This window comes from Pongo pygmaeus, chromosome 20 (genome assembly GCF_028885625.2).
Source record: "Pongo pygmaeus isolate AG05252 chromosome 20, NHGRI_mPonPyg2-v2.0_pri, whole genome shotgun sequence".
Taxonomy (NCBI): Eukaryota; Metazoa; Chordata; class Mammalia; order Primates; family Hominidae; genus Pongo; species Pongo pygmaeus.
The window spans coordinates 40,017,508-40,041,597 of NC_072393.2; the positions used below are offsets into that span (position 1 = coordinate 40,017,508).

Here is a 24,090-nt window from a genome sequence, read left to right on the forward strand (position 1 = left end):
CTATCTTAATAGGACTTGCCATAGGCACAGGAGCCACCACTGCTGACCCCAATACAGCAGCCTTTGTCGAATAAGATGAAATCATAACTGCCAAGCAGCATCATTATGTGGCCCTTTCAGATCATATTCAAAGGCTGTACAAAATACTGTCCTTAATACAACAAGCCCATGAGTCTCTGGCTCAAATGGCAATAGATGACAGGCTGGCTCTTGACTATTAGCCAGAGAAGGAGAGTTTGTGCCACTCAGGATATCTCCTACTGTATGTACATTAATAACTCTGGACAGATACAGGCCAGCTATGAGGAATAGGTCAAAAGGTAAAGGTTTTTCATGACTTAGCCAAATATTCCAACAGATTCCCTTAAATCCAGGGGTGCCTGGCCTGTTCTCTTGGCTTTCTTCCTCAAAGTGGGATGCCATGTTACAAACTGGATACCAAACCCTCATCATATGCCTAATAGGACTCTTCTGAGCTGTTAGCTTTATTAAAGTTTACCTTCAGTGGCTAAGTCATGCTGTCCCAGGCACCTTTAACATCTCCACAACCCAGGTGGCAAGTGTTATCCATCCGATTAGTATTGTAATGATGTTGAGGCACCACAGGGCAAACTGTAATGTAAATTTTAAAGCACTGTATTTTCCTGCTGCCTCAGTATCCCCACAAACAGGCTGTGAGCCCCCAGCCAGCTATACCAGTGTGATTAGGCTGGCCCTGCCACAAGTTCTGTTGTGCTGTTTGTGTACTCCATCCTGGCTGCCAATAAAGGCACTTCCCCATAGGTCTTCGTTCTCTTGGCTCCCTAACAGCTCAGTTGAGCCAGCCCCCTTGATGCTGTCTGTGACCCCTTGGTTCCCTTGGTGTGCAATGACTCTGTCTCTAGGACCTGTAAGTATAATAAAACTTTGTTCTTTGACAAGCCTCTCCTGCATTTCCTCCTGTGCCTACACCTGACTGACAGTCCTATGAGCACACAATTTAAATAGTTCTAACAACACAGGAATCATGCAAAATATTCAATCCAAAGGCAGAAGTGGGGTCAGGGGAGAAAATAAAGAGAACAGATTAAACAAAGAAAAAAACCAATAGCAAAATGATAAATTGAAACCCAGCAATATAATCACACTAAATTAAATGAGCTAATTAAAAGGCAGAGATTTTCAAAGTAGATAAAATGCAAGATCCAATAATGTTTCATACAAGAAAACCATTTTAAATATAATGACAAAAATTAATTAAAAATCAAAGGACATGGCCGGGCGTGGTGGCTCATGCCTGTAATTCCAGCTCTTTGGGAGGCCAAGGCACATCACCTGAGATCAGGAGTTCGAGACCAGCCTGACCAACATGGAGAAACCCTATCTCTACTAAGAATACAAAATTAGCCAGGTGTAGTGGTGGGCGCCCATAATCCCAGCTACGTGGGAGGCTGAGGCAGGAGAATCGCTTGAACCTGGGAGGTGGAGGTTGTGGTGAGCCGAGATTGTGCCATTGCACTCCAGCCTGGGCAACAAAAGCAAAACTCCATCTCACAAAAAAAAAAAAAAAAAAAATCAAAGGACACAGATACCCCATTGTAATAGTAAGCAAAAGAGCACTAGAGAGGCTGTATTAATATCACACAAAGTTAACTTCAGAACAGAGACTATTACCTAAATATTTATATACCTAATGAAAGAACTTAAAAATGATAGATATGCAAAGAGAAACAGACAAATCCATAATTACAGTAGTTTTTTAAAAAAAGAAAACACCATTCTCTACATAAGTGACAGAACAAGTAGAAAATCAGGACTCAGAAGACATGAGCAACACTCTCAACCATATTGACTTACTTAACATTTATAGAACACCCAACAAGATCAGAATGCACATTATTTTCAGTAATAATGTGTAAACATTCTTCCAAGATAGACCACATTCCAGATCATAAAACAAACCTCAATAAATAGAAAAGGGTTCAAGTCATGCAAAGTATGTTCTCAGACCATAATCAAACTTCATAGATCAAAGAAGAAATCAAAAGGGAAATTAAAAATTATTAGAACTGATTGAAAATTATGTCAGAATTTATGGAATGCTACTAAACCAGTATCTGGAGTGAAATTTATAGCATTAAAGGCCTATATTAGAAAAAGAATGAAAGGTCTCAAATTAATGACCTCAGCTTTAGAAGGCTGAGAAATTCTGACCCAAGTGTAAAACATACAACTCTTAAATTTTTAGAAAAAAGGAAAAAAAATATTTTGTGTATCTGCTAAAATCATCCCATGACTTCACATAGCAATTAGAATTAAATCCAAATTTCATGGTACCCTATCTGTGCATATGGCCTGCTACTCCACTCCATCATTAATTTCTATTCTCCCTGTCAAGCCACACTACATTGAGCTGTATCCTCCAACAGACCAAGCTCTTGTCACCCGTGAGGTCTTGGATATGTGGTTCTCTCTTCGAGACTCCTGCATGCTTCCTGGGTCTGCGTATCACCTGACATACTGTAGGTTCATTTTACCATGTGTTTAATGTCCACCTTCCTACTCTTACAGAGAGTAACACAGCTCCATGGAGAAGAGCATGGCCAAGGTCACCCAATGGGTCATGAAAACACTAAATGATCTGAAATCCCAATCTATCATCTAGGCTCTTAGCCACTAGGCTCAAGATAGGTACAGACACAGCTACAGCAGAGGTGGTCACTGTGAGGGAGGATGGGGTCTTCAGCTCTTCCCAATGAGTAGAAAACTAAACTGCTGTCTCTATATATGATTGTGAATTCTACGTTTGAGAATTCACCTACTAAAATTTTGTTATAACTCCGAAATCAATACTTTGAGGTTTTTGCATTTTTGCAGTCATTTGCAGACATGTGCAGAGTGATGGAAAAAAATGATTCATCAAGCCTGCATGTCACCAGCTGAGGTCAAAGGTGATGCTTACTTTCTTGTTTCGGCATTCATAATGTCGTTTCATTTTCAGTCATTTAGTGCACAATGGCTCATGCCTGTAATCCCAGCAATTTGGGAGGCTGAGGTGGGTGGATCACTTGAGGTCAGGAGTTCGAGACCAGCCTGGCCAACGTGGTGAAACCCCGTGTCTACTAAAAATACAAAAATTAGCCAGGTGTGGTCACGGGCATCTGTAATCCCAGCTACTTGGGAGGCTGAGACAGGAGAATCGCTTGAACCCGGGAGACAGAGGTTGCAGTGAGCCAAGATCGCACCATTGCACTCCAGCCTGGGCAAGAAGAGTGAAACTCTGTCTCAAAAAAAAAAAAAGAAAAAAAAGATTCATTCAGTCATGAGTTATACTGCTGTTGTCTTAGAGTTCAATGTTTACAAATCAACAACACAATACAACGAGAAATAGAAGGAGGAAATTCACCTGTCTGTACATGAGGCAGCTCTTAAAAGTATAAAAAGGAATATCTATAATACATGATGAAGTTATAGAAAACATGAAAAAAGGCTAAATTTATGGGAGAATCAGATGATGATCAATAGAAAAGAATAGAGGACAGCATTATTGTGAGGCTTAAAGCCAAAGAAATTTATGGTCACGATACCTAAGTAAGGAAAATGCTAACCCTGCTCAGCTAGTACTGGCTACTCACACATTTCAAAAGGCACTACAACATAAAAGGTATTAAACTTGCAGGCAAATTCTTCTGAGAGCTGTGGAAGAATTTAAATAATATCCACTAAATGTTATACAGGAAAAGGGTTATGTGAAAAAGCAGGTTTCAACACTGATGAGAATGGCTTGTTTTAGAAGAAAATGAATCTATATAGCACAAATGGCCGCCAAAGTCCCTTACTTTAAATCATTCAAAGATCCTGCAACCTTGCTACTGTGCATCAGTACCAATGGTGACTATAAGTGCAAACCACTAATGGTGTACAGAACCCCAAATCCATAGGAACTTAAAGAGAAAAACCTGAGCCATATGCCAGTCCACTGTAAGTGGAACAGAAAAGCATGGATGACTTCAGAAATATTCTTGGATTGGTTTTACAACTGCTTCATCCAAGAAGTTGAATGCTATCTCCAAGGCAAAAACTTTGCCTTCAAAGTTTAATTAATTTTAAATAATGCTCCAGTTCATTGCCGTAAAGAACTTGAAAATTCCCACTGCAACTAGACATTCTTTTTATGGCCACAAACACATCTGTCATACAACCCTTCAATCAGGGCATACTTAAAAGCTTTCAGGGTGCACAACATGAACGACCTTTATAGCAAGGCTTGTGAGGCTCTCAACACCAACAAAGAAACCATGATTTTGGACTACTGGAAGCCAGTCACTGTATGCAATGTTATTGAGGCATCAAAGTCAGTGATGATAAAGATGGTGACGAAGGTCAGCCTAAGATTCCAAGAATTGTCCTCACAGCAGCAAAAATATCAAACTGAAATCCTGCCTTGGAAACATTTTCAATTACACGGAAGAATGTGACCCTATGCTCGAATGTAGCCTCAAATTTAAGCCCCTAACCTCCACTGCACTCCTTTATGCTGGGACACTGAGGTGGGGCCAGGCACAGTGGCTCACGCCTGTAATCCCAACACTTTGGAGGCCAAGGAAGGAGGATCACTTGAGTCCAGGAGTTTGAGACCACCTGAGCAATATAGTGAGACCCCCATCTCTACAAAAAACAAATTAGCTGGGCATTATGGCACATACCTGTGATCCCAGCTACTCAGGAGGCTCAGGTGGGAGGATTGCTTCAGCCCAGGAGGCAAGGCTGCAGTCAGCCGTGATCACTCCACTGCGCTCTAGCCTGGGCAACAGAGTAAGACCCTGTCTCAAAAAAGATAAAAACACTTTAGGCAAAAAGCCAGACAAGGCTGATGCAATTTTTCATGCCAGTTCAGGAGGGAAAACTGCTGATGCTGTCAACAAGTGGCGAAAGTCAAACTCCTGAAGTAAAACTGCCAGATGTTGATATGGCACCTTCAGAAATGCCTTCCTTTTCTGCAGAGTAAGTTGCATCAACCTCTTCCCTAGTTTTTTGGGGGTAAGTCAAAGTCAAGCAGTTTAACCATACAGTGTGCTGTCCCATCACACATCTTGCAGCTCCATCAAAAGTACAATTTTAATCTTTTTTTAATCTTTAATGTTTTTCCCCCAGGACTATCTTTATTGGCATGACTGTACTGTATAGTATAGGCATTCACAGTACCATTTACTGTATGAGTACTGTGCAGTTTACTGTTTATTGTACATGAATACTGTATATGTGTACTATGTGTACATAAGAGTTAAAGCAGTACAATAATATACTGAGTACATTACACAAACATGCTATAATTAAAATATTTTTATTATAAAGAATAATTATAATTATTCAAGAAACACTGATAAGGTATCTTTAAACAAACAAACAAATACCCATAGAAGAAGGTTATATGTTGACTGGTTGATAAAAATGTTTGGATCAGAGGCTCACAGAAGCTAACCCTGTATTTCCCCTAGCAACAATCATTCAGCATTCACTAATTCAGTGTGCACAGAAAATTCACAGAACCTAACTACCACGAGTAACAGTTCACTGCATATATATAAATGTACATGTGTACATGTGCACATGTGTTAAGTATTTCATGACTCAAGCCTTTATATTTCTCACAAAGACACAGTCCCTCAAGGGTAGAGACGACAGTTTTGGAACAATGAATACTTCTAATAAATGTTGGCAGAGCTGCCCTCAATGGTCCAACTTTCCTGGCTCTGGACTTAGAGATATATATATGTAAAACACACAAAGGGGATGAGACTTTTTCAATGTCTTATTCCCTGCTCCATCCCCCAACCTGCCAAATGACAAACTGTCATAAACAGGGAAACTGAAAACAAGTTATGCACATCTTTTTCTTTTATCTTCTAGATTGTTTCCTCCATCTGTCATTATTTTAAAATATGCTTGAGATGGATTTATAGTATTAATAAGAGGAAAGTTGTTCCTGACATTTTACCTAAATGCATGTTAACCACCAGGTCTCTCCCCTCGATTATTCTCAGGTACAGTGTAAAGCTCTAAACTGGGTCAATCTTTAATATAATTCTTTGGATGACAACTGATTATCTGCCATAAAAAGATTTCACAGGGACAATTATGTTTCTAGTTAGTATAAATTATCAGATACTAAGACATCTCTCTGGCCAAAATATTTCCCTCAATAGTTATATTCAAAAGGAAAGGTATGTCACCACTATGAGTTCACTAAAGACAAACACACTTGTAAAAGGCCTTCCTGTATCTTTTAAACGCTGGTATGAATCTTTCGATGGTGAGTGAACGATGAACTGTGGCTGAAGGTCTTTCCACATTCATTGCATTCAAAGGGTTTCTCTCCAGTGTGAGTTCTCAAGTGCTGAGTTAAAGCAAAGTTGTCACAGAAGGCTTTCTCACATTCTTTGCATTCAAAGGGTTTTTCTCCAGTGTGGATCCTATTATGCCGAACAAAATTTGCAGGTTGGGTAAAAGCCTTTCCACATTCTCTACAAACATAGGGCTTCTCTCCAGTGTGAATCCTCATGTGTCGAGTGAAGGAAGAGCTATAGTAAAAGGCTTTTGCACATTCTTTGCACTCCAAGGGTTTTTGTCCACTGTGGGTCCTATTATGTCGAATAAAAACAGAGTGGTGTGTAAAGGCCTTTCCACATTCACTGCACTCATAAGGCTTCTCACCAGTGTGAATCCTCATGTGTTGAATTAAGGAAGAGCTGTCACAAAAGGCCTTCCCACATTCTTTGCACTCAAAGGGCTTCTCTCCAGTATGGGTCCTCTTATGTCGGATGAAAGTGGAGCGATGAGTAAAGGCCTTTCCACATTCACCGCACTCATAGGGTTTCTCTCCAGTGTGAATCCTCATGTGCTGAGTGAAGGATGAGTTGAGGCAAAAGGCTTTTCCACATTGTTTACATAAAAATGGCTTTTCTCCCGTGTGGGTCATATTGTGCTGGATAAATGTGGAGCGGTGTGTGAAGGCCTTTCCACATTCACCGCACTCATAGAGTTTCTTTCCAGTATGAATCCTCATGTGTTGAGCAAATGAAGAGCTGTAGTAAAAAGCTTTCCCACATTCTTTGCATAAAAAGGGTTTTTCTCGAGTGTGAGTCATATTATGCTGGATAAAAGAAGAGCGGTGGGTGAATGCTTTGCCACATTCTTTGCACTCATAGGGCTTATCTCCGGTGTGAATACGCTGGTGCTCCGTGAGGTGAAACCTGCGTTTGAAGGCTTTCCCACACTCAATACACTTATATGGTTTTTCCCCAGTATGAAGCCGCATATGTCGAATGACATCAGCCATATAACGACAGGCTTTCCCACACTCATTGCACTCATAGGGCTTCACTCCAGCATGAATCTGTTGATGTCGAACAAGGGCCCACTTCTTGCTAAACCCTTTCCCACATTCCGTGCATGTGTAAGGGTTATTCCTTGCATCAGTCATGGGGTCTTTTCCTGGTCCTTGAGAGTCACATTCATGGAGAGCATCTTGTGGAGTGACTCGTTCCTGTAAAACCCTTAAGCCCAGACTATCATCTGGCTCCAAATCATCATGTTTATAGCTCAACTTCCCAGGGCATATCTCTTTGTGGGGGTTTATTCCTGGCCTCAAGTCCCCTTCCTGAATTTCTATTAGCTTTTCCTCATCTCTAGCTTGCCCCAACCTGTAATCTCTTGAGGATCTCTGTGCCAGAAGTTCCTTAAAAGAGGATTCCTCAGAGAAGGCCAGCTGAGAAGCAGTAGGCTCTGTAGTCTTGGGTTTTGCTTTTTCACCTGAAGGAAATCCAATATAAAAAACACTGAACATTAGTGATGTCAACAGAACAAACAAAATCACCACTGTCGCAGAAGAATGAAGGTTAAAACAGTGTCTTTGATGCCTACTGCATTTTTACATCTCTCAAAACCAGGCTTGCAATTTCTTTCCTAATTCTTGGACTCTTGAGATCTTTAAAAGGAAACCCAGAAGGAAAAGGAAGGGCAGGGGACAGAGAATCTGGAATGGAGACTGCTCCTCACTCTCCCAAATGAGGGAGAGTGGGCAGACTAATAATTACAATGTGTGTGATGAATGTGCTCTGACAGAGGCAGTCTCAAGGCACTATGACAATGTAGGGAAGGTACACTTAACATGGCCCAGATGAGAGACAGAGAGGGATCCGAGGATGTCTTGGATCACAGCACCAAGAAAAGGTGAGCTACGTGGGCTTTCTTTAAAAGGGAGAGTAAGAGTTCCCAGACAGAGGAATTAGGAGAGAAACTTCAGCAGATGAAAACAGAATGTACAAGGGTTGAAAGTCTTGAGAGAATGCTGATTGCTGAGTAATGTAAATGGGATGAGATGATGGAGATGAGGATGGAAAGGCAGGCAGAGACAGAGAAGAAACAGAGTCTCAGGATTCTCGCCTGTGTAAAAGTGAGGAGGGTGAGAAGCAGCTAGATGAACACAATGAGTCCACAATGTCTGAATAAAGACTAAGTGAACATACACAAAACAGGTAAGATCTACATGAAGAAAATTATAAAAACACACTAAAGAAGATCTATATGAAAAGAGATTAATCAATATAAAGTTGTCAGTTCTCCCTAAATTCACTTCTAAATTCAATACAACATCAGATAAAATCTCAACAGGGTTTTTCATAGATATTGACAAGCTGATTGTGGATAGAGACCAGTCAGCTGATATAGAGACCAGGATAACTCTGAAGAATAAAGCAGGGACCTTACCCTATGAGGAATTAGTATTATGATGAAACTATATACATTCAGGCAGTGTGATCAGGCATAGATATAAGACAAACGGTGAAAGCGAAAAATGAAATAGAGAACTCAGAAATGTATATACGTAACTTTGATATATGATAGAAGCAGCAGAGAAGGCCATTGCGAAAAGGAGGAACCATTCAATAAATGGATCTAGAAAAATTATTTGCCACATGAAGAAAAATGAAATAATATTCCTACCTCATACCACATACAGAATTACCTCCAGAGTGATTAAGATTCAACTGTCAGAAGCTAAATATTAAACACATTTCATATATAATAAAAATGAGTATCTTTTGAGAAAGATTTCCAGAACAAGATATAAAAGCATTAATTATAAATGAAAAGAATAGTCAATTTGACTAAATATAATAAACAAAAAAGCAAACAATCAGATAGCAAACTATAGACCTAAGAAAATGAGACAAAGAGGGGCTTCACAAGACGAAGAGAAGACCATGGCACCAGGAAGACAAAATCATCTTAAATCTGTATGCGCCAAACACCAGAGCCTCAAAATACATGAACCAAAAACTGAGTTGAAAGGAGAAATAAACTCACAATTATGGTTGGGAACTTCACTCTACTCCAAAATGAAAAATGAACATATTATGCACTGATATTTCACAGAAGACATACATTGACCAATCAACATAAGAAGTGTTCACCTTTCTTGGTAATAGGGGAAAAACAAATTAGGACCACAATGAGATGCCCCATTTTATACTCACTAGGTTGAAAAAACTAAAGGACCGGACAACATCAACTATTGAAGAGGATGTTGTTCTATGAAATCATTCAGATAACGCAAGGGAAGTGAAATGGGTATAACCATTTTAGGAAACAACAGAGCATTATCTAGTAAAATTCTCCTTTTGCTTATCTTATAATCCAGAAATGCCAGTCCAAGGAATTTTACTAAGAGAAACTCCTATAGATGTGCCTGAGGACACATATATATGAATTATGGCAGCATTGTTTGTGATAACAAAAAACAATAAGCAAACATTTTCAAGCTCTCCCTGAAAATGGATAAATACATGTGTTATATTCATGCAATTGACTATAGCAGGAAAAAAAAATGAGTGAACTACAGCTATATGCATCATGAATGTTAATAACTTACTGTTGAATAGAGTGAAAATGCCATAAGACAATATAAACCACAATACACTTTTTAAAATGTTCAAAAAAAGCAAAATACACACACACAAGAATACAATGTAACAACCTTTTATTTTTTTGAGAACGTTTATCAGTTTTAAATGGCATTATAAAAAGATATGTAGATATGTTAAATTTACTTTTCTGACTTTTTAATTGTGATAAAATATAAAATTTACCATTTTGAGATGAAACAATCTTAAAAAGTAATGGGAAGACAACGATAAAGTGGGCAAATATTTTAAATTACTCGTATTACCAAAAGAGACCAGCAAAAACAGAGTATCTGAATAGCCTATATTTACGAAAAAAACCTGAATCTTCCTACAGAATAAGCAATGGAATAACAGATCTTAAAGTGGCCATGTATGCAAGGGAGGCAGCATAGGAATGGGAAAGGAAAGAAACACATCAACAGATGCAGGAAGCAGGTAATGTTCTTGTACTTGGCGAAAGGTTTGTAGGTGTTCATTACAATCTTTTTAAAGGAGGATGAATAAATATATTAATAAAATGCAATGAAAGAAAATAAAACAAAAAACCAGGACATGCATTGACTAATGATGACAATGTGTCATAAATCATTATTTATAATTTTTCTAATTCTGCACACCTAGGGACAATTATGAAAGTCAGAGGGGGGCCAGGCGTGGTGGCTCATGCCTGTAATCCCAGCACTTTGGAAGGCCAAGACAGGCGGATCACTGAAGGTCGGGAGTTCAAGACCAGCCTGGCCAACATGGGAAACCTCTTGTAAGAAGTGAAGGCACTGACGGAAGGCCATGTGAGCACAAAGTGAGAAGGCAGCCGTCTGCAAGCTGAGAAGACAGCCCTTATCAGAACCCAACAATGCTGGTACCCTGCCCTTAGACTTGCGGCCTCTAGACATAAGAGAAAATACATTTCTGCTATATAAGCCACGCAGTCTATAGTATTTTTTTACAGCAGCCAGAGCAGGCTAACACACTTTTCAAAGATTCACTTTCCTCATCTGAAAAACTGGGATACTCTCAGTTCCTGCCTACACGTTGTTAAGATAAAAAGCATATAAAATGTTGATTTGTGGCTGGGTGTGGGGGTTCACACCTGTAATCCCAGCACTTTGGGAGGCTGAGGCAGGAAGATCACTTGAAGCCAGGAGTTACCAGCCTGGCCAACACAGCAAAACCCTATCTCTACTAAAAATACAAAAAAATCAGCCAGTTGTGGTGGTGCATGCCTGTAATCCCAGTTACTCAGGAGGCTGAGGCACGAGAATCACTTGAACCCAGGAGGCAGAGGCTGCAGTGAGCCGAGATTGTGCCACTGCACACTAGCCTAGGTGACAGAGTGAGATCCTGTCTCAAAAAAAACCCAAAAACCAAACAAAAGTTCATTTGTGTGACAAAGGGTAAATGTTCGGTAAACTGTAGACCACTGTCTATTATCATTATAGTTGAATTTAGCAATCAGGATGGCAACAGTGACCTGGGCAAGAACACTTACACCACTACCAGGCGTCAAAGAGTAAAGGGAAAGACACCAACTGCTCGGGCGTACGTGGAACAATGAAGACTCTCATACGTGGCTGGTGGAAATGTGAAATGGTGCAGTTACTCTGAAACTGGTGGTTTTGATTAAAGCTAATCATATGCCCACACTTGATCTGGCCAGTCCACTTGTATGTATATTCCCAACAGAAATATGGGTTTATATCCAACAAAAAATACAATCAAGAATATTCATAAGAGTAGTCTTCATAATATTTCCAAAATGGAGACCAAGTCAAATGTCCATCAATAGGAAAATGGGTATATGTAGTCTATTCATTCAATGATGGTAATGAACTAACTCCAACTATATGCAACCACATGAATGAATCTGAGTCATGAAGATTATCAAAAGAAGTCAGGACAGAGTACGTACTGGGGGGTTCTATTTATATGCCTTCAAAACTAATGTATGGTGATATAAAGTGTAAACATTGGCTACTTTTACAGAATGGGATACTGACAAAAAATGAGCACAAGGAGCCTGTTAGGTGCTGAAAACACTGTATTTCTTGAACTGTGAGGTGGTTTCTCTGACTTGTACATATATAAAATTTTATAGAAATGAAACTTTATGATTTGTACACTTATTATGTATAAATTGCACCTCAGTACAAAAATAAGGGAAAAAATAAATAAAGGAAGGTCTTGTGTAGATGTCTCTTCAAAGAATGAGAAGACTTCTCCAACAAGCTTGGCTGTTCAGGTGAAATAGAGTCAACAATATTTAGATGCTGCTGGAGACGTAAGAGCACTAAAAAAAAAAAAAGTTTCCCCCAGGTATCAGAAACATCATCATTTTTTTTAATGTTGAGCAGAGAGGGGATGAAAATATAGAAGAGGTAGGAAATAAGTGAAGAAGCATGCTCCCTGACGCAGCAGAGAGATTCATGTATGGCTTCTCATGATCCCCAAGTCATAGTGTTCACACCCTTTTGTAGTCCCCCTGTTAAAATGTTGGCAGGACCTCGATTTGCTTCTAAAGTATAGAATATGGCAAAGATGATGGAATGTACATGATAAAATATATGTAATTTTATAAGACTGGAACATCCGTCTTGCTGGAGTCTCACACAGTGGCTTGATTTGAAGAAGTGAGCTGATGGTGATGATGAGCCATAAGCTGCCTATGACAGGCCTGAGAGGACCCAGCTAAGCGGTGACTGGACTCCTAATCCATAGGTGGGAGATAATAAATGAGTGATGTTTTCAGCTGCAGGGTTTGTGGTAACATTGTTACATATTAATAGTAGATGGCTAATACACCTGAGAAGGCAGAAAGTGTAATCTAGATTCTGCTGGAGAAATTAGCCATGGCCAGGATGATAACTCTTCCACAGAAGTGAGAAGGAAGCTGCAGGATAAGTCAGATGAACATGAATCAGTAAGTGTCAAAAAGCAAGAAAATCAAGTGTGTAGGCTTTATTCATAAAGTAGGTCAGATGCTCTGACATCAGTGGCAAGGGAGGCGGTGATACATGGAACATGTGAGTGGATGCAGATATAACACACAGGGCTGACCAGACGCACAGAGCACATGTGGGGAAAACAGCGAGGAATCTGGTAGCATTACGCAGGCAAGAGAAAGTCACTTGGCCTAGAGTACTAATGCTGGAGCTGATGGAAACTGGTGAAGGTGAGGATTCAGGGGACATGAGTGATGTAAAATGGTCAAGATTTGGGGATGGCTGGATATTGGGTATGAGGGAGATGGAGGTGTTGAGGGGTTGTCCACGTTTGTTTTTAGCCTTCTCCACTCACTGAAAGGGGCACTAGCTGAAAATGGGGTGACCATGAGGTCCTTTTGAGGCATGATGAGTGTGAGGTGCCTCTGAGACATTCAGGTGAAGGTGTGGAATGGGGGAGAGGGGTGAAGGCTGGCTGAGCAGGCAAGAAGGACACTAGAGGGGTGAGATGGTGAATCTGCAGTGTCACAAATCCACCTGCTTGATAGCTCCAGCTTCCTCTGGCAGCCCAGATGTGGGACTGACAAAGGCAATCGTCACCTTGAGGTTTTAGAAGACAGGAGGGCCAGAAAATAACAGGGCTAGGGAGTGCTTCTGTGTATCTGATACATAAATGAAAGGATGGATAGATGGATCAATAAATGATGGGCTGGAGAAGGTGAAAAATGGTGGGATGCAGAGTGTAGTTTGAAATAGTAATCTGCAGGAAAAGAAAGGACTGTCTTCTGAATGCAGAAGAACGTCTGAGCTATCACTATTCCTTATGACTAACACTACATGAATATTACTAACAGGTAACTTCTGTTGAGCCACTCTTGGTCAGGCAGTGTGCTAGGCAGTTTCCTGTTATGCGATCACATTCCCAAACAACCCAGTCATGCAGAAACTATCATCACTATCTTTCAAACATAGGCTAAGTTTAACAGATAAGTATATGTTCACTGTACCCATAGGCTCTTCTCCTTGGGCATAAAAAAGCTAAACCACATTTCCCCGCCTGATACAACATGTAGCCTAATACCCAGTTCTTGTGAATGAAATGTGAATGGAAGTGATGTGTGTGTGCAGGTGGAAGTAACTACTGCCCTTCTCTCCCATTCCTTTTGGCCGGGGCAACCTTAAAGCTGCATGTTGACAACAGAATGCATGTGATCCATAAATAAATACAGGGTACACAGCTTTCCTGCTGACCCACAATGGGCTATGGCATGGATAAAAAAAACAAAGCAAAACAAAACTTAATCTGTTGAGTCACCATGATTTTGGAGTTTATTTTTCAGAGAAGGTAATTAACTCAGCCTAACTTATATACCAAAGGCACAGTGACATCACATAACTTCTCCAGAGTCATGAGGCTAGTGAGTGGCAAATCATTAAAGCCTAGAATCTGTCTCCTACCTAACATATTCCAACCTGAATAAAGGCAAAGAGTGTGTGACAGGAGTGGGAAGATGGGGGACCATGGGGTCAAGGGCTCCATGACTGCTCAAGACCACAAAATAGCTGCCCATGGCATTTCAGACACAGTGATGCCTGGGGTGGTCTGCAGGCTGCCCTGATACCCGCTGCCAGACTCTCAGTCACCAACCTGCACAGGTGCTTTGGGAGAGGCCTCTCTTCACTGTCCACAGTTCCTGTCCATGTTCCAGTAGATAGATCAGCTCTGGTTTGGGAACAGGATGCCCTGTGCATGGAGAAACAAATGGGAGTATGGTATATAGGTAAAGACGAAAAGAAAAGTCTGAGGTGTAAAGGAGTATATACATTTAACATACTGCAATGAAACCCCAGAAAGGGCCCTCCCCTGCCTCACCAAAAGTATTCCCTAATTAACCTAAGTCAGTAAGATTCAACCTACTGTGCATCAAAACTACCTAGCAACACCCAGTTCCAAAAACAACAAATTAAACCAAATCTCTGAGCAGAAGGACTGAGCACTGGTAGTTTTTAAAGCTCCCCAGGTGATTTTGGTGCCCACGATGGTTGAAAAACACAGGACTAAATTGCCTGATGAATGGCATCTATTGATAGTCAGTTGTGTGAGGCAGGCCAGTGACTGAAGCTGAACATGGAGGCCTACTGCCCCGCAAGGGTACTGGCCAGGGCCCTAGACCAAGGAGAGAAAGCAGACAGAGAACTGGGTTAGCACGGATTGGCATCGACCAAGCCAGGAGCCAGCAGCACCTCAGGGCTTCTCATTAGGTGAAGTAATAAATTATTTTCAGGGTGAAACTGGCAGGAGGTGGTCGTCTTCCACATGCAGCCACACACATTTTGCCAACTGTGAAGGCTAAAAGACAGAAGACTCTGGAGAGAAGTCAATGACTGAGGCACCAGGACCCAGAAGCATCAACTGGAAAATCTTGTCCTGGCATGCATCCAGCTGTCACTTAGCAAATGTTCACCATAGGATTGCGCACACTTACACGCCACATGCACAGTCAGCAAATGTTCTGCCATACGCCTGGCAATGAGCTGGGCGATGAGCAGCGTTAAAGGGGAATCAGGCCTGCCTTCATCTGTGTTAAGGAACCAAGCACCCTGCTCCCACGCGGATGCTGCTCATGTCAGTCCCTCCTCCTGGAATGCTGTTCCCCATACATATCCTTTTGACACCTAATCACAGCTGTCATAAAATAACACCACGTTTACTTCATTAATGACTCATCCCTTGTGGGGACGCAGGACTAGGAGAGCCCTGTCAATGGTAACCATTTGAACATCTGGAAGAAGTGAGACTTTGGGCCTCCATTCATATCTACTCAGACGAACTTCTGGGCAAACTGTCCATTAAAGGTTTAGGTGGGAGAGCATTTGGTATTTATTAATTTGTTAAATGTAACAAACACATGCAGAACACTTGCTATGTTTCCAGCTCTATTCTAAGCACTTTATGGATATTAGTTACCTTGCTGTGACAGGTTACTATAAAAATGGCAACATCAAAATGATAACAGGTCCCAGCAAGTTCCTGCTGCCTGCTTGAGGCTAGGAGTTTGAGGCTACTCTTTCTACTGAGGAGGAAATTCACCAACAGCTACGGGAGTGTTAAAGATTCAGCCCTAAGCCAACACTCAACATTCAAGAGACAGGAAAGAGAAAAGAAAAAAAGAACAGCTTTCTCATACATCCACGCCATTTGAGAATGTGTCTATGCTCCCTTTCCATAATCATCATCATCTCCTGTAGCAGCAGAGGAGCAAGGCACAGGCCTTAGGAAATAAGGGTTAACTGTGCAGGTGCCAGGGGCCAAAGAGACCTTTCAGCTGAGACTGTGTTGCTGAGAAAGATACCAGCAGCACTGATAACAAACACCTTCTTAATGTCTGCGTCAATCACCCGCTGCTTGCAGAACCTCCCATCATCCACAGGTCCTGCTAACTGGGCTGTGAGGACATTTGACTCAACCAAGCTGGGCCAATTACCTCTTGTGGCAGTCTGGGATAAGGATGTCAGACTGAGGCCAGCTATGCTAGACACTGGGATAAAAGTGTTGAGGAGGACTATGTTCCTTTACAACAATCTTTGATGGAGACACAGGGAAACCCGGCAACAGGAGGTCAGACCACAACGTGCTGAGGCTGCAGGGATCAGGGAAGGTTGGGTCCTGAGGCTCCTGGACCAGCCATGCCTAGAAAGGGTGGATTCAAAGAGGCTGTGGGTTCCCTACGTGGGAGGGTAATGAGGTCTTACCCAGTGAGACCAAGAGCCTGCAGGTCTCCAGCATCACCTCCTGGTACAGGGTCCTCTGGGCCAGGTCCAGGTGCCCCCATTCCTCTCCAGTGAAGGTCACAACCACGTCTTCAAATGATACTAATGCCTGGGAAGTCAAACAGAGGTGACAGGTGGCTGTGGAGCTATTAGGTGAAATTACAGCCCATTTCTTGGTTACTGGCAAAGAGTCCAGAGACCCTGAATCACTGAGCAACTCCTGAGAACCACTGGGCTCTGTGGAGGCAGATGGTGCCGCTGACAGAATACAAAGATGTAGGACAGAAAAGCCTCCTATGTTGTAAACCATTGGAAAATGATACAAGACAATGATAATCCCATATGACTGTGAGGAGCAGATAGTAATGTCGTAGGACATTAGAAGAATGGGGAAAAATAAGAATTCAAACAATAATCACAGCAGCAGCAGCTGAGCCTCACTGGTCTGCACTGTTTGCCTGCACCTGAGGGCTTTACATGCTGTATTCAAGCAACTAAAATTCTCCAGGTCTGGAATCAGGCTCCTAAAGTTTAAATCCAGCCTCTTGAGCCAACCCATGCCAGATGTGTGACCTTGGAGAAGTCTCTTAATTTCTTGGAGCCCCAATTTCCACATCAATACATTAATAGTTCCCACTTCACCAGACTGTTGTGAAAATTGATGAGAAAATGTTCATAAAGCAAACACTGCAGTGCTCAGCATGTGTTACAATGTGTGTTTGCGAATTTCAATAATCATCCTATAGCCCATGATGTAAATGTCATCATCATCTCCATTTCACAATCAGCAAATTGAGGCTCAGAGTCAAGTCACTCAGAGTTGTATGTCTAATGAGCAGAAGCAGGATTTGAACCCACATCCCTTGGGTCCAGGATCTATGGGTGTAACCCCTGTACTCCTCCGTCACCACAGTGAATCCACAGTGACAAGGACTAAAAATACTTCCTATAATTTTTACAGCTAAAACAATTTCAGCCACTCCCGAAAATATTTCCATAGGTATAGAAGGAAGAGCAGAGCCTTCCTTTGCCTCATAGAAGAGGCACCTGAAGAGGTGCCAACTGCCTAGGGCTTGGGAGAGCTCAAACAAGGTTTCCCTGCCCTCAGGCAGCTGGGACTTGCAGACTCCTTGGAATATCCCACAATGAGCGCCAACCTGTTCTTTTTCTTCCTGAGCCACGGTTAGCACATTTCCCTTAGGTACCAGGTAACACAAGTGGCCAAGGGCAATGCAGGCTGTGGCTCTAAGAACCTGGCAGCTGCCTTAAGCACCACGTCTGTCCTGGGTGAGAACGGGATGTTGGCATGATGATCATCAGATGATTGCACAAGACACATGTCAGCAGGTGACAAGCCTTGGTGTCACTCTACGTCTCCTCATGCCTCTGCCTTTGTCCATGCAGTTCCCTTTGCCGGGAAGGTTCCCCAAAGACCCCTTCATTCCAACGTCCACCTGCTAGAGAGAGGCCTGCACCTTCCCATTGCAAAGTGTACTTTAGCTGTTGCCCCCAGGGATCTCCAATCCACTGTGGGTGAAGTATTGGTTAAAAATGTAAGCTTTTGGCTGGGCACATTGGCTCATGCCAGTAAGTACTTTGAGAGGCCAAAGTGGGAGGACTGTTTGAGTTCAGGAGTTCGAGGCCAGCCTGGGCAACACAGTGAGCCCCTGTCTCCACAAAAAACAAAAAAAATTAGCTGGGTGTGGTGGCACACACCGATAATCCTAGCTACTCGGGAGGCTCAGTGGGGAGGATTGCTAGTGAGCTGCGATGGGGCCACTGCACTCCAGCGTGAGCAACAGAGCTAGACCCTCTTTCAAAAAAAAAAATAAATAAAAAATGTAGGCTTTTATGCTCGACATACTGGATTGTTTCTGTTACTTATGAGCTATGCAACCTTGGGTAGTTAATCTGAGTCTCCGGTTCCTCTTCTGTAAAGAAAGGAAAATGAAAGAATTTTACTCTGAGAAGAAGGGCATTAAATAAGGTAATACACAGAAACTGCCTCTCAGCACATTATCAATGTGCTCAGTGAAGACCAGCTACTATTTGTTGCTGTTAGTATTTTTCCTATTTGCTCCTGTAGCACCCTAGAAGAGCTCAATGCAGCACACATCTAGGAGCAGCCTTGCAGAGATCTGGTGACAATGTGACAGAGAAAAATCGTCCAATGAGCTTGGCATGTGCAGGAGAGAAAAATGGGAGGGGGAGTGTCCTGGTGGATCGGGTAGTGACTTTGCAGCCATGGTGTGGTATGGGGTGGGGTTGGGTTAGATTAAATCTAAGTAGGATGGGAGCCCCTGAGGGTAGAATCTCATTCATTACTCACTTATCGACTAAGTGGTACAGGCCCAGAACAGAATAGTTTTGGGCCTGGGGATGAAAAACAGAACAGAAGCTGACATTCTGGAATTGGGGGACAGATCCTCAGCAATAAACAATCAAGATAAAGTCAGAAGACTCTAGAAAACAACACAAGAGTGAGAAGACCACAAAGACTGGGAGAGACTTTACATGATGCAACCAGGGAAGCCCTATCTGAAAAGACCCTGGAACACGGTTAGATTGAAGTTAGAGAACAGGCCAGGGTGAGGGAAAATGAATAGACAACTCCTGAAGGTGATCAGAGCTACGAGGAGTAAACAGTGTGACATGCTGGAGAGTAACTTGGGGCCTTATGTGCTCACATTCCAAGAGACATACATTCATGTACACTGTCATTAATGAATATTATACTGGATTTGCTTTCCAAATACAAGAGCATGTGTTAAACAGGAGCACGGATTCACTGCTGTTAGGCGGCAAGCCAGATTCACTTGTAATAAACACACGGCATCTGCAAAGATAAATCCAATGAGCTTCTTGTCTTCTAGCCTCCTGCCAAAAATGCTGCTCCCGCCTCACCTCTTGCCCTCGAGGCTCTCATTCCCTCTCCTAGCTTTTGGTAGGGCCAGACTTCGGCTGGAATGACCCCCTAAAACAATAGCAGGACCTGGGGAGTCCTTCTTCAAAGACGGCACCTAATGCTCTCCGAGCACTGAAAGATAGTACCCACGTCACAAGCGTACCCGCTCCAGTTCCCTCCACAGATAAAATTATTGAGACTCGCATTTTAGACCCGAGGGAATGGAGGCCGAGGGCAGCGAGGCGACAGCTCAAGGTTAGAGCCAGAAACAGGGACCTCTCCTTACAACTCCTGTCCTGGATGCAGGACCCTGGGTAGCAAGTGATTAGCCCTGCCCTCTCACCTCACCCTCTCCCGGGATCTCCATATCCTAGGGCATCAAAAGGGAGAAGCGCAGAGTCCCGGCATCCCCCGTATTACAGCGGATGGGTGCGTGCGGGCGGTGACCCGAGCTCGCGCAGGCTGCGGAACCCTCCACTCACCAACGCCGGCGCCGCCATGGGCCCAAGGGGCGGGGTGAGGCCGTGAGAGTCGGCGAGGAAGCCGGTCCTGCGGGCTTGGCAGACCCCGGGCTCCGGCTCTGGGCTGCGAGGGACTTCAGTCCCCGCCGTCGTGTGAAATGCGCACAAGGTTCGCGGCGCCGCTTCTGCGCGCCGTGGGGACACAGGGCTGTCGCCAACGCCCGAGGAAGCGTTTTGCAGACGCTTGTGGGGGTGGGATCGCGGCTGACATAAAAGCGTGTAAGTGGGTCCTATCCTCCTCACTGTCCGTCTCTACTCGGTCTCGAAAAGTGGCCCCTGTCTGGCGTTCTAGCCAGTGTTGCTTCGGCAACTACAGCAGCCGCAACCTAACGGCGGCCGAAGACTGGACGCCGGAAGTCCCGCCCACGCCGTTATGGGGAACGCCCCTCTGCGCCTTCCGTCTATGGCTTGGGGCCGGCTTCCGTCCCTTATAGCACTGCCTTCTGGGTAATGTAGTTTGACGGAATCCGGGAGGTACCTGGAGCGCACTTTCTGTTCTCGGTGACGCGGCTTCTCAAGGTTCCCAAGAAAGGGATTGGCTTCACCTCTTCTCAAAGGAGAGGCACACAGATTTCCTTGGAAATTATCTGAGGCAATGACCTACTCTCAAATGTCTCCACCAGGTGACTCACGCCTTGAATTTCTACCAGGTGACTCACGCCTTGACTTTCCTCCCTGTGTATCCCTGCGCCAGCACTTCATCTCTCTGAGCCTTGAGATGGAGATTCCTAAGGAAAATGAAGATAATTATTTGATATGATAATATTAAAATGTCCCCATCAGTAATTTTCAGATGACATCAGCATTACCTGGGAATTTGTTACAAATGCAAGTTCTCAGTTCCCACCCACTGAATCAGGTATTCTGGGGGGTGGGACCCAGCCCTCTGCTTAACTTGTCCAGGAAAAGTGGATGCTCCAAAACATTTGAGAACCAGACTCTTTAAATTCCAGTAAATAAGTGAGACAAAGCCACCTGTTTGGTGGGAAGTAACTAAGAATTGCTTAGCACTGGGCTTGGAACATACCGATAAGAACATAAGAGCTATTGCTGTCATTATTAATATTCTGTATTATTGGCAACATCATCACAATACACTGCTAGGGGAGGGTCTGAGATACTTCTTTGCAGACTCTAATATTTGTCAAAACATATAATACGTTGACTGATTCAACAGGATCCTCATGAATACTGTTTAAATTTTTACATAATACTTTGCAGCATTTGGCATATGCGTCTTTTTAAAACGGTATACGCAGGAGGGTTTCCTAATATACAGGTAGACCTATTGCCCAAGGGATACTTTCTTACGTGATTCAAAACTTAGGATCACTGAGACTAACTACCTGCAGCCCTAAGGGAAGAGTGGAGTTGACATGGTTTCTAGTTTGTGATATAAGAGGGCGTGTCACTGTTCATCTCTAATTCACAGCAACAGGCACGGGCCAGTGGCGCAATGGATAACGCGTGTGACTACGGATCAGAAGATTCTAATTCACAGCAACTAGGATCTGACCCCTCCCCTTCTGCCCCTCCAGCCCCCAGGGAAGCCAGAACCAGGCACAAACCAGACAGCCCAGCTTATGCCCTGCAACTCAGGGTCACCAGATCTTGTCTCATCAAGACACTTTCAGCCCACCACCCAAACCTGTAGCCCACATGAAGAGGGCAATAATCCTGGACACTGTGAAAAGTGAAAGCATTACGTCCAAAGAGGCATCCCCAGGATGGAGCAGAAATGAGAAAAACATAATGAAGACACAATTTTGCAATCACTTCTGCCCATATTCCATGGCCTACAACCCACTCAAATAGCTCCACATGTAAGAGAAGCCAAGATGTGCTGTCCTCCAGAGCATCCAGAAAGAGACAATGGGACTGATAAGCCCTTGGCCATTTTCTAGTAAAATCCATTAATTTAGTCATGAGATTTCCATTCTATTATTTATCCTATACATTCTACACTCTCACATGCTTCTTAATGCGAGAAGCCAAAATCTCCATCCAGTCTCTGACCTCATCTAAATGTTAAGATCTCAGGGTGATATGTTATGCATCTAGTCCAGATTTTGGGTGGGGACACAGCCAAACCATATCATATTATGGGGCCTGCTGGGAGGTGACTGGATCATGAGGGTAGATTTCTCATGAATAATTTGGTGCCATCCCCTTGGTGCTGTTTTTGAGATAATGAGTTTTCTCAAGATCTGACTGTTTAAAAGTGTGTGGCATCTTCCCCTCACTCTCTCTTGCTCCTGCTCTCACCATGTGATACACTGGCTCCCCCTTTGCCTTGCACCATGATTGGAAGCTTCCTGAGGCCTCACCAGAAATTGAGCAGATGCTAGCGCTATGCTTCCTGTACAGCCTGCAGAACTGTGAGCCAAGTAAACCTCTTTTCTTTGTAAATTACCCAGTCTCAGGTATTCCCTCATAAATTACCCAGTCTCAGGTTTTCCTTTACAGCAAAGCAAGAACAATCTAACACATTTACCAACTTATGAACGGATAAACAAAATGTGATATATCCTTATAACAAATTATTCAGCCATAAGAAAGGACTGCAGTGCTGATATATGATACAGCATGGAGGAACACTGAAAACATGTTAAGTGAAAAAATCAGCTACAAAAAAAACCACATAGTATATAATTCCATGTATATGAAGTGTGCAGGATAGGCAACTCTATAGAGGTTGAAGGTAGATTAGTGGTTGCTTAGGGATGGTGGGTAGTGGTGGGACAGCAGATTGATATCTAAGGATATGGAGTTTCTTTGTGAAGTGATGAAATGTTTTAAAAATAACTGTAGGGGAATGGTTGCACATATATTTAAATATGTTAAAACCATTGAATTGTATATTTTAAATGTGTGATTTATATGGTAAGTGAATTATATCTCATGAAGGGTTTTTAAACAAAACAACACTGCTGTAACTTAGACCAAACCAAAGTTTGTGTCAAATCCTGCTATGTAATATTGGTTAAATTTTATAGTCTAAAATCTAAGCTTTATTTATGAGGATACTCACTTCATTGCTGAGGTGTGTCAACAAAACAGATTAGTAAATTTATAGGAAGAAAATATTAGACCTATTACTGAGAAAATACAAAACCTGGAAATAGGAAAATTTCTTTAAAAATAATCTTATTTAGAGTCAAGGGAAGTTATGAAACATATCAAGGAAATTAGTAGTTGCTAAATATTGAGTTAATATGTTATACATTCCTTCTCAGTGATTACAGAATACTTATATCAAATGAAATTGGATTAAATATATATTTGAAAGGTAAACGTCCAAAGTAGAATAAATTTATCATTTTGTATTCTAAGTAATAGAATTTCTTTGTTGCATTTACTTTCAATCAACAAAATAGGTAAGTGCTCTATTGCTACTACTTTGATTTATTTCAAAACCTCTTTGTACAATGTACAAAATGTAAATGTAACTTTAATGTAAATTGTTTTTATATAAATTGTGACTCTTAAAATATTTGGGCAGACAAGTTGTGTGAGATGGGCTTTAGGCAATCATGCAATCCTAACTCATAGTTCATACAGAATTCATATATTTTATTTACACATATTCACTTCACACAAGACTAGGGCTAAATTTAAGTTAACGGGTTTGATTATTATTTTCCCACATTAAATAACAACCCTATATATATATACACCTCAGGGATATTCCCAGAATTTTAAACATGAGCTTGATATCCTTCAGCTCTTGAATCAAACAAAAATGTTCTGGAGTTTTATAATCTAATTAGCAAGGCAGAGGCTGTTTCTATTGAACAATTCACTGCTATTCCTGTGATTCTAATAAATGATTGAAAAAACAGGAAATTACAACTAACCGAATTCCTCAGATTATTAGTAGGATAATTTATAGCTGTTTGTAATTATCATATTTACACATTCGTCCTATTCTACCAAACAAAACAACCCCCACCTAGACCTAATATCTTTTACAAAAGTTAACTCAAAGTGGATCACAGACCGAAGTA

The 24,090-nt window shown here is 42.2% G+C and overlaps 2 protein-coding genes across 2 annotated transcripts in view; both read right to left on the reverse strand.

Annotated features, from left to right (window-relative positions):
* The window catches only part of SCGB2B2 (secretoglobin family 2B member 2), a 197,422-nt gene extending 180,755 nt beyond the window's left edge, over positions 1-16,667 (reverse strand). The window contains exons 1-3 of the mRNA XM_054462916.2: positions 16,640-16,667; positions 14,535-14,630; positions 4,686-4,802 (exon numbers count right to left, since the gene is read on the reverse strand). The gene's annotated coding sequence lies outside the window, so the exon portion shown is untranslated. The remainder of the gene's footprint in view (positions 1-4,685; positions 4,803-14,534; positions 14,631-16,639) is intronic.
* Positions 5,308-22,003, reverse strand: ZNF599 (zinc finger protein 599). Its single transcript, XM_054462912.2, has 4 exons — positions 20,045-22,003; positions 16,640-16,766; positions 14,535-14,630; positions 5,308-7,791 (listed from the first exon to the last, which is right to left on the reverse strand). Exons 1-4 carry the CDS (start codon positions 20,060-20,062, stop codon positions 6,266-6,268), a joined length of 1,767 nt encoding a protein of 588 aa, XP_054318887.2. The 5' UTR covers positions 20,063-22,003; the 3' UTR covers positions 5,308-6,265.
* Positions 22,004-24,090: the final 2,087 nt, after the last annotated feature.